General features: G+C 35.4%; 1 protein-coding gene across 1 annotated transcript in view; it reads right to left on the minus strand.

The window, feature by feature from the left end:
• The window catches only part of LOC128175455 (potassium voltage-gated channel subfamily H member 1-like), a 31,022-nt gene that overhangs the window by 4,007 nt on the left and 12,153 nt on the right, over nt 1-14,862 (minus strand). Inside the window, exons 2-9 of the mRNA XM_052841086.1 lie at nt 6,726-6,956; nt 4,005-4,127; nt 2,026-2,147; nt 1,536-1,931; nt 1,023-1,440; nt 737-936; nt 392-644; nt 21-217 (exon numbers count right to left, since the gene is read on the minus strand). Coding sequence (XP_052697046.1) covers nt 21-217; nt 392-644; nt 737-936; nt 1,023-1,440; nt 1,536-1,931; nt 2,026-2,147; nt 4,005-4,127; nt 6,726-6,956 — 1,940 coding nt within the window. The remainder of the gene's footprint in view (nt 1-20; nt 218-391; nt 645-736; nt 937-1,022; nt 1,441-1,535; nt 1,932-2,025; nt 2,148-4,004; nt 4,128-6,725; nt 6,957-14,862) is intronic.

Here is a 14,862-nt window from a genome sequence, read left to right on the forward strand (position 1 = left end):
TGTTGGAGAGAAGAGCGTACCCTGTGTCTGAGGTTGTAGGTTAGAGTCAGGTTCCTAGCAAAAGAGTTGGCAAAGGCGTGGTAAAACTCCAGCACTTCCAACAGTCGGCCTCGTTTGATGGTGTGAAGGTCACAGTAGGTCAACGCTCGCACGTTTGCCGTTGACTGACCAATAGTGTGTTCTTTCCAGAAATTGTCACCAAAGACATCACCCTTACCTTAAAAGAGAGCACGCAGAAATCGTATAGAATTGGTTTTGAATAGCCCTCGTATTACCAATAATGTAAAATCAAAACTCATAATAACTTGCCATTCGGAACTGTAAGGAATTCTTGACATCCTACGAATTGATATTTCACATAGAATTAGCCGATCTTAATGTTAATGCTTACTGAGAATGGCAACAACTTCGTCGTCCTGTATGACCTCTAGTGACCCCGTGACGACAAAACATAACGCATCAAGACTCTCTCCTTGGTGGAAAATCAGATCGCCCGGTGCACTGTGGGTCATGTTGAAATGCATAGCAAGGGCCCGCAAGCAACCATCGCTTGCTAGCCGAAAGGCTGGATGCTCTAGGAACACCTTTCGATTTAGATGAACACATAGATCTGCCTTCATATCTTTCGGGCAATAATTCAGGACCTGAAACGAAAGAAAGAGTTCCATTGCAAACATTTTGTTTCATTTCAATAATGATTACAAATTTGATTTCTGTGAGTGTTTCAAACTTTCACCTTGGTTGCATCGATTCCTTTTGTGATTGCCCAAGTAGACACGATGTAGTCCATCACTCGCTCACTCAGAGATTTCGGGACATCGTGCAACTTCATGAATTCACGCACACTATTTAGCATATCGTGGTAGCGTGCAAAGTTAGCGTAGAACTGTTGAAATATGGTTGTCACGTTGGAAAATATAAGTGCATAGAGAAGAGCTGTAAGAGAAAGATAAAACGTGTATTTCCGAATGCAACCAATAAATTATTTGAGAGCAGACAGAGAAATACTGTGTAATATTTACCTCCAATTATCATCATAAAAATTGAAAATAGCTTCTCATGCTCTGTATTAGCTGCTACATTCCCAAATCCTACACCGGTCATGCATGAAAGAGTGAAATAAAGTGATGTCAAGTACCGCATCCCCTTCCCGGGGCCTCCTGTGACGTCAGGATTCACGGTAGTGTTCGCAAAATAAAAAACGTCCCCAGTGGTGTTGGATAAAAAGGTCAACCATCCGTAGGATATTCCGCTCTGAATTTCGCTTAATCCAATACTGTACCAACCACACGCAAACCAGTGAGCAAATAGAATAAACACAAGGATGAGGAGAACAAGCATGGCTGCTCCATACTCCAAATAATGATCCAATTTTCGGACAACTCGACCAAGTCTTAATAAACGGACAACTTTCAATGCACTGAAAAGAGTACTGATACCCTGTAAAAGAAAAAGGAAAGTTTGTATTACATTGATAAGATATTGGTATGAAATAGCAATAGTGGAAATTGTGTCTTGTTCCTATGGTAACTTACGTCATCAACATATTGGAATGCATTGAACACATCATAGGGGAGACAAGACAACACGTCAACCACGAACCAACTCTTCAAATAGTTCATTCGGATAATTTTAGAATCGGAGATGACCTCCCCACTAGGTCCCACAAACGTTGTGTGGAAATTGAGGATAATGTCGACAAAGAAGACGACGTCAACGATACTGTCGATGACGAGAAGCGGAACTTGGTCCATGGTTTTGTTTTTAAAGGCGGTGTTGTAGGGGACCGTCACAGCTGTGTAAAAAGTCAGAAACAGGATGATCCAGTCCCAAACGGTTTTGAACAAGCAGTAATGAAGAATGATATGAGGTGGCGTTTTTGGCGCTTCTAGTCGATATTGTGGTAAAACATCAGAATTTAAACTCATCATCTGCAAGGAAGGAAAGAATTAAAGCTTGTCATCTTATTATAAATCTTATTATAAATTTTATAAATGCCATTGACCTTATTGAAGCGCCACCTACGTTTGCAATTTGTGATGGTTTGGAGTTGTCGAACTTTGTGGTTGGCATGTGAGAGGAGAACTGTAGAAGAGTGGATCTGTTCCTGGTAACAGAACGCGCCAACCTGGCGAATTTGCTCAAACCTACAATGATGAAAATGGTCATGTATTCAGGGAATCTATATAAAAGTTTAACTTGAATCTTATTAGGATTGAATGGAATCAATACTGAAGGGATGTTAAAAAATGGTAAATTATACTATTTAATGCTATATGCTTCTTTTTTTAATCACTAAATACTAAGTATGCAAGAGAGAGAGAGAGAGAGAGAGAGAGAGAGAGTATAACACGTGTATGCAAACACGTGTCTTGGTCTCTCGAGTTTGTCTCACGTGTGTTCTTTCTAGATTAATTGAGGGATATATTGACTCATTTGTTTAGACGTTTGAAGACTAATATAAGTCATGTCATAAACTCCTCGGATTTCAAAGTTACCTAAACATTGTCCTTAACCGCCGGATGCTGTGTTCTAATGTCGCGTTCTAAGGACGAGTTTATTTGTGGGGCCATTTAATTATGTCTTTACAACACAGAGCAGTCTGTCTTTATTAATTAAATCAAGCTCTCCAGTCGCAATGTGCACGTGTCTGTAGTAGAATCACGTGCATCCATACATCGATGATCTCAAAGCACATGTTTCTAAGAGTCAATAAAATTAAGCCACGTAAATTTGAATTTCTTTTTGTTTTCATAAAATGTAGTATAGATATTAACGAACGTATCTTTTCTTTGGTCAGGGTGTATATTTTAGCATGCTCTCGCTCCGCATTAGATAAGGTTGGTGTTTTGTTTTGTTTAGAAGTCGTATATTCTTTAAAAATGCAATATGTTAAAAATATTTATGGAAAAAAGGAATAAATTGTATATTTCTGGTAGTTATAACATATCTCAGTGTGTACATCACAATCTTTAAGGTTGAAATTCAAACCAATGGCTATATCACGTTAACTAATAGTATTGAAGATATATAATTTGTTGTTACGCATGCTCGAAAAGAGCTCAATACTCTTGTGATATCTAAGAAACACTTTATCATAAGTGTTATCTTTTTATTTTGTTAAACAATTGCTTAAACATATATCATTCGATTTGATTAAACATCTTCCGATTAAAAAATAACTGCTATGAGTTTGAAAAGATATAGTGTCATTTGACTTTCACAATAAGGAAATTTAATACCATTTCATTTAAAAGTTTCAGGGACCAAATTTGTAAAAAAAAAAAGATAGTTTATACATGTAACAACAACAGAATCTAAGACGACAGGTCCCCATAAGTTTTCTTTTCGAAGTTCACTTTGCATAAATGTAATTAAATGTACAATCTAATATTGGTTTACGCCTTGATGCATTAAATACCAATGGAAAATTGTGTTTCGGTTACAGCAGTGACTTGTGTGTACTGTACTCTATAGAATAAGTTCACGCGGTTTACTGGGTAACTGTCATTGGGACTCGATGAGGCATTGTTTGACGGGTTAGGGTATTTATAGATCACCCAGAAAAAGCTTAATAACTGTTACATTATATAAGTGATAATATACAGTTAAAGGAGACTGAGGTGCGTCGTAAATACAGTGGCACCATCAATGGAGTCCATTAACACGTTAACCTCTGTTGTTGTTTATCAGTCAGTGATAGATATGTATGACCAACAACACCGTCCCTTTGTGGCGCGAGTTGATTCACCACAAGGGTTTTTGTACCAGAAAAAGAAAAGGTGTGGATACGTGGATAGATAGAAACAGATTAAGATAGTCGGATGGAATGAAGGATAAATAGATAAGCAGAGAAGTGAATGGACGGGTATTCATGGTTCTTAAATGGATGAATGGCAATATTGAGAGATGGAAATGTGAATAGACAGATATAAATATCTGGATGGATAGAAAAATTGACTAGTTTGTGGTGGTTTGTAAATGTTGGTCAATGAACCACTTACTGCCCTCCTCGTCGATTGGCTGCTTTAGGGCCGTGATGTCCTTGAATGTACACAGAAACAGCACCACCTGTTCCTTCTCGTTTCTGATCGGTGCAATGTGCAACAGGAGCCATAGTGGGGTACCTGTCAAATTCAACACAAAGTAGAATTATTATTAGGTCAGCACACATATCTGTACAATTATCAGTAAAGACAGATGAACACGAATGATTTACATATTCATTACATGTATAGTGGTAATAAAATATCTCTTTTTGAGTTGTTCATGTTATCACTAAAGGGTCACAGTGCTACCCGAGCAGTTTATTTTTTTTCTGTGTTAGTTTAATGAAATCTCACGACAATAATTAAGAGGGCTCCACGGTCGTGGTTATTTTTAGGGTAAATTTAACTCCTTTAGTCAAAGAGCTCTGTCTAAAGGTATCTGTTTAAATTCTAAAGCTAACTATTTGTTGTTGTTTTTTGTTCTTTACTAAATAGAAGTTCATGGCACCGAACATCATACATGTAATTAAAAGTGTAAGAAAGATCTGACGAATTCTTAAAAAAATGTTTCCAGATATAAGACTCGTTGCGATAATTCTTTATCTCACACCATTAAAACAAAGGGGAGCAGGCAGACAGACCGACAGAAGGACGGACGGACGGAGACGGATAATTACAGTAAAATGAGTGAATTGCGCGTGTTTATCATGTTTTCTTATAGTATTTGTGTTTGTACCAACGAAGGTAAACGTTCAATACAGTAATAAAGAGATCTAATTATTATTGTTAAACATTGTATATTTGTGCTGGTTTTACACAAAAGAGACTCATAAATAAATTTATGAATTAAATGGAGACATAAAAATAGCAAAGACTGTTATCCAGGTACAGTAAGGTAGATTCCGATTGTGACGTCATGCCTGCAGGTGGCCGTCCGTGAACCAAAGTCAACACTTACCCGACAAAACATCAATGGCCAAAATTTGTTAAATAAGCATTTGAACGTTTGCCATAAAAAACAATACACAGTTTTCCTTTGGAACCGACCTGCCTAGTATTTTTCAAGTGCAAATACCCCAGTTTTTGCTGGCATTCTGGGAACTGTTTAAATGACCTATACATATTTGGATACTTGAACTGTCTGAATCCCATTTTACCTGCACTATTCAGGTGTAATAATAAGTAATACTTTCCAGCTCTCCAATTGTTAACAGCCTATCACAAAAATAAGCATTTAACCAGTAAAATCTTTGGTATTGATAGCTGACCAAATATACTATATTATTTTAAATCAACTGATATATACATATTTTTGTTATTAAAACTACGGTAAAATATACATGTAGGATAAATAAAAGGAAATGAATTGTGAACATAGACTTCAAAAATATCATTATTATTCTCTGAGACTGTTGATGAAAGGGAAAAGGGGACAGCTTCTGTCTTGACTAAATCATGGAGGAAGATAGCTTTGTTAGCGCACACTCTCACTGAGTTTGGTTAATTACTAGACTCGCAAAATTAAATTAAGATAGACGGCTAAACTCTCAATGGAGAGAAAGAAAAAAGAAATGAAGCGGACAGACACGCAGGAAGACAGGGAGGAAAGAAAAAGACAGGGCGACAGAATTGAGAGAGAGAGAGAGAGAGCTTAGTTAAAGCAATATGAGCTGCAGTTTTCTAAAAAAAAAATTTACAAATGTTATTTTCTAATAAAATGACAAAAATATCATGGTACTAAAAATTTTTGTCAGCCATATTTTGTGGGAAAAGTCGTTAGGAAGCCTTAATTGGAGCAAAATTAAATTATTGTCGTACAAAAATTGTTCTGCTATAAATTCCTTAAACAGCTTATATTGCTTTAAGGAATTATCAGAAAGACATGTTATTTAATTCCATTTTACGAACACAACGCTTAAGAACATTTGCGACCTTTATACACTGTACTTACTTGATAAAACGTTTTTGTTAATTATGTCAAATATGTTCGGGGTTTTTTTTTTTTTTGAGACACAATTAGTTTAGCCAATAAACAAGTATCTTTGATAGTGTGTTAAAACCAATCATTAAACTGGTATCTGCTATAATCGACCGCACTGATGTCGTGAGAGGAGTCGGATGTAAAGCTTATTGCAAAATAATTTTAGTATGAGTATAGTAACACTTCCTAAATAGAATGAGATCGTAATTACAACTGATATCAGAAGATGACCATCTTGATCTCACCATAAAGATCCTATACTGAGATCGCCATAGCAATGTGAGATCAGAAAATCGACCTACACAACAACTTAGATTTTGATAAGATCGCCAAACACCGATCCTACACCCAAAATCGCCATTAGATCGACAAAATGATTCTAGCTACGACTGAAATCGTAGTGAGATCGCTAAACCAATCCTACCACTGAGATCGTACTTATATTGTAATCACAGCGCATTGGTGTGTTACACTTAGATTGCTCATTTATATTTCTTCGTATCTTTTCATTGAAATTCCTAATAATTATTTATCGGGAACGGAAACCAAGGCTACAGAAATTGAGCACCACTCCTCTTTTGACCATTCGGATATTGCTCAGGTAAAAACGTTAGGTAAGATTGTGCTTGGTTTTTTATGTGCAGGACATATGTGTGCTGAAGTTTGATGGGGGTGGGGGCTATTTGACATCCATCACATGGAATTGTTTTAGGCATTATTAACTCGCTATAGCTAGTGACCATGTGTAAACGTACGGTTTTTCTTGTAGAGCAGGATCTCTACTTGTGTTTGCTCCATGTCTTCAAACGAACTCTCGATCTTGTCCACCGTCTCCTTGTCCGACAGGTCGCCGTACATAAAACTGCACGTGCTGCTCTTCTGCATGACCTCGGCCCGGTTATACCCAGACAGCTTACAGAACCCGTCATTGCAGTAGACGATGGGGTAGTCCATGATCCGGGCATTTGCCAGCAGGAAGCTGCTATCTGTAACCAGAAGGAGACAAAGTTAGGCGTTAGAATGAAGACCAAGGTCTCCAGACACACGTGTTACATAAAATAACAATATCTTTGGTACATCGATCGAGAAGCGATTAAACTTTCAGAACTTTGAAAACAAACACTAAGTTCATATAACAACAAACATTTTTGAGTTGCTAATTAATATATTAAGGAAGATCTAATCCATTAAAAAACTGAAAAATCAGTGGAATAAACAGGATCTTGTTTACCGGATCCCATTCTCTATTTATTTTAAGTTTGATTAAAACCTTATGGCGTTGAATGTTTTAAATAAGACGCTGTATAAATGACACACAAGAATGGGTTTTGTTTGGACATATTTTTATAAAACTCAAGCTTTTAGGGTGGATAAACCACGTATAAAGCATTGGAAGTCCTCCCTATAAACGTATTTATTGCTTATATATGCACCAAATTTTGTAGAATTCTCCACCCCCAACAAGAACTCTACATGAAATATATGTAAACAGCACCACCAGAGCTTTTTGAGATAAAGATTATTTTATACTTTATTTCATTAAACTTCTTCAAACCCTCTGGTGTTTATCAGAATTAATGTCAGCGGTCGGATTTGGCGCGGATTTTGGTTTGATGGTAGGTTTGGTGACTGTACCCTGGGTGAAGTATGGACAACTGACTCCCGGGCCGTGCTGGTTAACTAGTATGGACAACTGACTCCCGGGCCGTGCTGGTTAACCCCCGGCAGCCCAGCAGGTGCCCCTACATAACTGTTTACGCGGCAGTTATATGGGTAAATGTAATTTCTTTTCAGTAATATATTACAGGCAGACCGCACGGTTATGTTTGTTAGCTCGAGTAATAAATGTTTGTGTACTATAGGTATAATAATTAAGGTATAAATAGCTTCTTTCAATGATTTATCGAAGACTAGATATAATTTGCATTGTGGGCTGGTGTTTGAACACGGACCTCCTTTCTCCAATTGCCGCACACCGACATACCAACACTTGGGGTCCATGTCCTATGGTTAACCAGCCGGATGTCAAGCAATCGATCTCACAATCGATGCCACACGCTGTCTGTGCCTTTTGAAATTTAATTTGCGTCAGTTTGGCCATCAATACCCGTGTAGATTGTACAGCCACATATCAATTATTCTACCGTCTTTGATATCTCCCAGTTCCGCTGCATATTTTTGATTGGCTCTTCACTGCGCCCAGTTAAAAAGTTATTATGACGTCACGTGCATCACTTTCCTGTTTTGAATATTTACCTATTTGTAATAATGAAAACAAACTAGTCAATAGAACAGTGAGCGTGTGGCGGCAGGGGGCCTATCGTCTGCTTATTGTCGCCAGCCACTTGGGCCTCTTCACCTCATCGATCTTCTGCAATCTGCGATTGATTTATTCTGGTTTAAATATCGGATAACGACAGGCCGTGATTTAAATTGCAATAATTGGAACCTAATGAACATAAAGAGCCAGAAACTCATTACGTTTCGCGGTAGCCGAACTATGTTTCGGAGAATGAAAGTTCCCATAGCCCGTTATTTGTTTTCACGAGTCTTACAAGGAGACCCATTATTACGTAAACCCTTCAGAAAGTTTTCGCTGAAAAAAAAAATTAAATCACCAATTTCTTCAGTTGAAGATTTTTTTCGGTAATCATATTTTTGTTGTTGATTGAATACTGTTAATGTAAGTGTTTTTTTGAATGTATTAGGGATTAAAAGTCAATAGGAACCATCTTGTCAGGCAACCTGATCTAGTTCGCTTGTTTCATAATAAAATATCTGCAAATTTTCCATTTGTTCAATAAAATAATAAAGCATTCATAAGATTTCTTGTGTAAAAATAAAATAAATGGATTAAAAAGTCAGCAGATTGTATTTCAAAACAATAGATTTCTGGTTAAAAAATGATATGTAAGTCATTCTGTGGACTGTAGCTTTCTCTAATATATACATGTATAATTAACAATTAGTGATTCAAAACTTCCAATGCAGAATTTAAATACTTCTGTATCAGGACTTTTGTATAGGTAACCTATATGATGTCAAATGCACAAAGACACACCTTTTTAATTCCTTTTATTTGGGCGTGTATTTTGTAGAGACGAATGAATTTTATATCCCTTTTCTTTGGTTTTTTGAATTAAAATAAGGTCGACATTCAAATGCCCAAATGTTAATGATATCCGAGAATATTTAGGGTATGAATTCAATATTTATTTGTTTTATACGATATAAAATGGTTTGGGGCAGTTTACGCTTTATAAACCGCAAAGCGGTTTATAAAAATGCGTAAACTGCCCCAAACCATTTTATATCGTATAAAACAAATAAATATTGAATTCATTGCTTATAATCTAATTTTTTTACTCTTCATTGTAGATAAAAACGGTCATTTGACCTTTAAAAGACGTAAAATTGTACAAAATTCAAACGTAACGTCAGGCGTATTGATACGTTTTTGACGTTATTCTTACTATGACGTAGGTAACATTCTTTATACGATATAAAATAATTTGTTAGCCAATCAGAAAGCGCGTTACAACCAGAATTAAATTATATGGTTTTAATTTTAAATATTTGGTCTATGTTTTATCCCAATCACAAGGCCCGTCCTGTTCAATCAAGCTAACATACTATAGAACATTAACCTCAAGTCTATAAGGGTAACCTGATCTCCATTACGATGAAATGAAAGCCATTATTTGTCATTTGAAACCAAATTTTACGACGCATTTCCTGCACGGCACGTGTTATGTCAAAGGTGCATGGTCAGGCGTCGGAAAGTAGATACAAAATGCTTTCTTTATTATTATGAAAACTCGTAAGCATTTGAAAAGATCTTTATGACCCGATAGTAAATAAGTCGTAGCAAGATCCGAGTGAGGTATTATACTCTACAAGCAGAACTTGGTGTTGCCTTTTAGTTGTTTCATTTCTTACCTAGGTTGGAAAATCGTTTTTGTTTGTTTGTTTGTTTGTTGTTTTTTTGTTTTTTTGTTTTTTTGTTGTTTTTTTTTGGGGGGGGGGGGGGTAATCGGACCAGTTGACATAAATGACAAGCCTTACGGTATTATGGGGATTTTGACCTGCATAGATGGAAGACATTACATTAGGTCAACCTAGATGACCAGGTACATGTAACTGGATGTTCTTTGAATCGATTCACGTGTCGAAAAATCAGTTGGGATGTAGAAACAAAATCTTGCTGTAGAAATTACTAGCAGCATCACAGAGTCGGTGGGCTTGCTGGTGTAAGCACTGCCTGCTTCCTGTTAGACGCAAACTGGGAAGTTATAGACAGGTGCTCTGGTAACGGAAGTGTCTATGCAAGGGCATTATGACGTCATCTTGGTAGTGAAAAAGAAAGAGGGGGTTTTATTTACAAAGGATTATAAGAAATGATACTTAAAAGAGTTCAGTTTTAATTAAAAGTTCCAGACTTTGCCTTTTGGCATCGTCGCGGTTTGTTTATTTGAGATATGTCTGAGATTCTTTCCTGATGCCAATTCGCGAGATAAAGAGGTTTCTGACAACTGAGTTCTCCTGTTCCGGTCTTCGCTTAAAAGGTCACATGAACTCTACGTAAATGTCTTGCAGTAAATCGGTCAATTTTGTTCGCAACAGATCTGAAATATAATCGAATTATGAGGGATGCACGGGTAAACTTCTCTGGTATTAGATAAAGGTCATCATTTTAGTATCGCTGTGTTCATAATTAGAAATGTGACTTTTTTACGCATCTTTAGTTCAGAAATCAATGAGAAATTTTAGTCTATTAAGCAATGAATAGGATTGATTGTTTTTAATTGAATATGATGTTAAAAATATGTTGGCTAATAAGCAAGCAAAGCAATTGCGGTTAGTGTAATGCTGTGACCACAGAAAACGTACATTTGTATTTAAATTTTTTCATAACCTTTTAATGAGTGTTGGGGAACATTTAATGGCGAGGGTATAAAAGATTTACACACATTAAATAAAGGATTTCCACGTTTATTTAAATTAGAATAATCTCTCTCACATAACAATCTATCATAAATGGACGAAAAAATATCTATGATAAAATTTCATACTTAGTTACAAATACACATGATTTATTTAAGTAGATTTTGCATGATAATCATGACAGTTATGTTTCGCCATATACGTATATTTCATATTCGTATCAAAGGTAAAAAAACTAATACAACCGACTTAGTATCAATGTGTGATGGTCACGATGGAGACGGGATTCTTAACACGCCATCTGTCGGTAGCAGTGCACCGAGGGACATTGCCGCTGTGTGGAAGAAGATTATATCTACAATGTCAACTATTATCTTATGATTAATAATTCACAAGTCGAGGAGCTTCGTGCACCAAAAACTTGCCTAGGTGTTTATTGGGAATCAAATGGGAGATTATACCGGCGAATCCGAACCAGTTCTACGTATTACAGTGTAGAATTTGATTGTAAAAGATGAAAAGAGTAATATTAAAGCAAAGTTGGTCAGAAAAAGGAATCTTACACTCACCAGAAAACTCTTGTCTTTATCAATTTGAAGGAAGGGATGCAAAACAAAGACAGAAGTTAACTAAGTAAAACGAAATGCACTATTTAGGAACGATTTTCCTAATAGACCAGGACACATTTGGTTTTCTATTTACCAGGGTCTTCAATATTTTTTCTACCGGCACCTATGCGTATATGCTCCTATTGTAAATTTCTAATCAACCACCAATATCTTATCATAGCTGTATCAAAATTATTCATTTAACATGTCCATGAGTTATTTCTAAATGAGAAGTGATTACTAGTATAACGTCTTCATTAACATGGACATATCATCTAAGACAGATAAGTAAATGGTACATTTAAAGAACGAGCTCTCACACATTATTTTGCAATCTTACGAACATGTTCAGTTATACCCAAAGCAGTCGTAGAGAAGTTGTTTGTGCCAATCGAAAGAAAATTTGTTTACCTGCGGAACACAATAAAAATCAATTAAATGATTATCAATAATAATGCTCTTAATTACAGGGAACATATATCATTACTTCAATCAGACGATACCGTGATGACGTCAGTTCCTGTATTTTTAACAAACGATATTTAAACAATCTTTCGTATATAAACAAGTTTTCAGAAAAAGATTAAATTAAGACAATCCAAGACTATAATGCCAAATTTGCCGAAAACATTAGAAGGAATAAACTAACAAACAAAGCAGACGACAGTGTATCAAAGATCGATGGGATCTCGTGGGATCTCGCCCAGAAGAAAAGAGCCATCCCGATCTTGTATCAATATATACAATGTGTATATATGTATAAGTCGGTATTTGAAATCTCAAAAACTCGACCCAGGTCAATCAATGAAAATAAACAGATTTGGCTAACGAGCGTTCAGTGGTGGGGGTGGAGAAAGAGGCTGCCCTGAGGCCCTCGAGTTTCCGGGGGATCTTATAAGATTAGTTAATACCGGTTCAAAGAGGTCACACAGTTATGAATTGATCCAAGGGTCGCGGTGAAGGTTTAGACTTGGATGTAATGAAGATATATAAAGTTCATACTTTAAGACATTAAAACTTATAATACGATAATCATAATATGACATATGATAATTATTTATTGAAAAAAATCATAACGAACGTATGAATCTTCTAAAGTCGCATACTTATATTCCCTAGATCTTTGAAACCATATATCTTTCTTGCTACAGTAGTTCATTAAATTCCGTTCTGTCAGCAATAGATTATGAGCTTCTGTGCTGCAGCTAATATAAGTGCCTTCTCTTCTGCCGTTTTAGAGATGTGTTCAATTCGAACCAAAGTGAACTATAGCAATGATCGAAATCAAACCGACAATATGTTCAAAAAAATATTAGTAACATAATTCGCAAGGTGATTTGACGATTTGGGTACAAAGTAGAAATGTACCATTCAATATTTAATAAAAAAAAATCAAGGATGTTCATATTATCAACTGAAGATACGAGCATAAATTCCTCTATAAAAATAATTCAAATTTAAAATTAATTCCTAAGTTGCCAATTCGATGGAATCCAATTTAATTAATTTTTTTTACATGAATAAAAGGTTTTAAAAAGAACTAGGTGCGCTGCAAGATTCATTCTTAATGCTGATTGAGAACCAAAATAATTTCCTTAAACAATATCGTAAAATCTGTGTATTTTATTATTTGCTTACACAGTTTTAAGTTAAAAAAAAAACAATATGTAATATAATGGTCTATGAGCAAGTTGAGTAAAGCTTCTGAGTGACGTAGAATGAGGCATACCGCTTCAATGAATCACTGTTTTCACTTTTTGAAAATGTTATGAAACAAACAAGTGTATATACATACTCAATATTTCACCAATTTCTAAAACTCTCTCTGTTTTGTCTTACAGTATCTATTTTGTTGTATGAATTTTGTAAACTCGAAACACCTTTCCTACCCAGAGATGCTGACACATGGTTCTATATCAATATTTTGACTTTATATAAAACTATTTATTGATTGAGACTAATCATCCCAGGCATCCGATAAAATCATTTCATTGGATGATACAGTCTATCTTTGAAAGGATCACGCCGAACAAACCAGCTTCTATCGACAGTCACTGTGATAGAAGCCAAGGATTCTATGGCAAGTGAATGAGCCCGATTCTATTGAAATCACACCTCGGCTTTCCTGCCCTGCATAAATTAAAGCAATATGAGCTGCATTTTTCATGTTGATTTTTTTTTCACTAAAGTGTTCTTCTCTATTAAAATGACAAACATATTATGGTTTTTAAATTTCTGTTAGCCATATTTTTGTGGAAAAGGCCGTTAAAAAGCCTTATTTGGAGCAAAATTGAATTATTGTCATCCTGTACAAAAATTGATTTGCTATATATTCCTTAGAAGAGAAATATATCCTTTGACAAAAATTAATGATTTTTTTTTACATTTTATTTATCACAAAAGTTTAAGTTATATGCAGACTTATCTCACTAGCAGGGTTTTGCAGCAAAATAAAATTAAAAAAAATACAGCTCATATTGCTGTTAGGAAGCTGGATGGTCCACAAACTAACCATCATATATATCTTACAATTTTAAGATAAGACTACTTAAGTCATAAACTTCCAATGAGTAATTATAAAGAATACATCATTATCTTTGAGCGTTAAAGTTTTTTTATTTTTTTTAATATTATTATACAAAGCTCTCCTTTTAAAGGAGATAGACATAGTCTAAAAATGGCCACAACCAGCCCTCTTAACAGCTTGGTTCGCGGGTACCTGGGTCGATGTATAAATCTTGTCTATATTATATATAACACCGATTGAGTCGGCATGATATATGCTATTGCAAAATGTTTTTTTGCAAATCTTTTGCATTACATGGAATTTTCACTTATCAAATGCAGTGCAGTTCGGCAACAGATAACTTAAGCTGTATGGGCGGTCGCTAAATTAAAGATCAGAGTCACAAGAAATTTTTAAAAATAATATCCTAATAAACTATCATCTAGCTTTGATATTCAATCGATCTATATGATTTTCTTTTTTAAAAAAATGATTGGAACTGGTATAACATGTTATACATCATAGCTACTCTTTTTCGGAAAGTTTAAATTGTATAAACATTGCGATTTCCATATATCTCTGTGAAATTAAAGGGAGTTAACAGTGACCGTAATTTGTTTATTGGATTGTAACGTTTCTTATTGCACAAAACAGTGCACGCAGACGTGAGTTTGAAATAGAAACTAAACATTATAAAAAATCCGAAACATACACTTATTCATTAGCAGGATTGGAGACAAGCGAGAGATTTCCCTTATTAGTCCTCAGTGGGCCGAAACATGCAAATGTGGGGAATTGAAAATTAATATTTAATGATGCCATTATAAGACCAAC

This window comes from Crassostrea angulata, chromosome 3 (genome assembly GCF_025612915.1).
Source record: "Crassostrea angulata isolate pt1a10 chromosome 3, ASM2561291v2, whole genome shotgun sequence".
In the NCBI taxonomy this organism is placed as follows: Eukaryota; Metazoa; Mollusca; class Bivalvia; order Ostreida; family Ostreidae; genus Magallana; species Magallana angulata.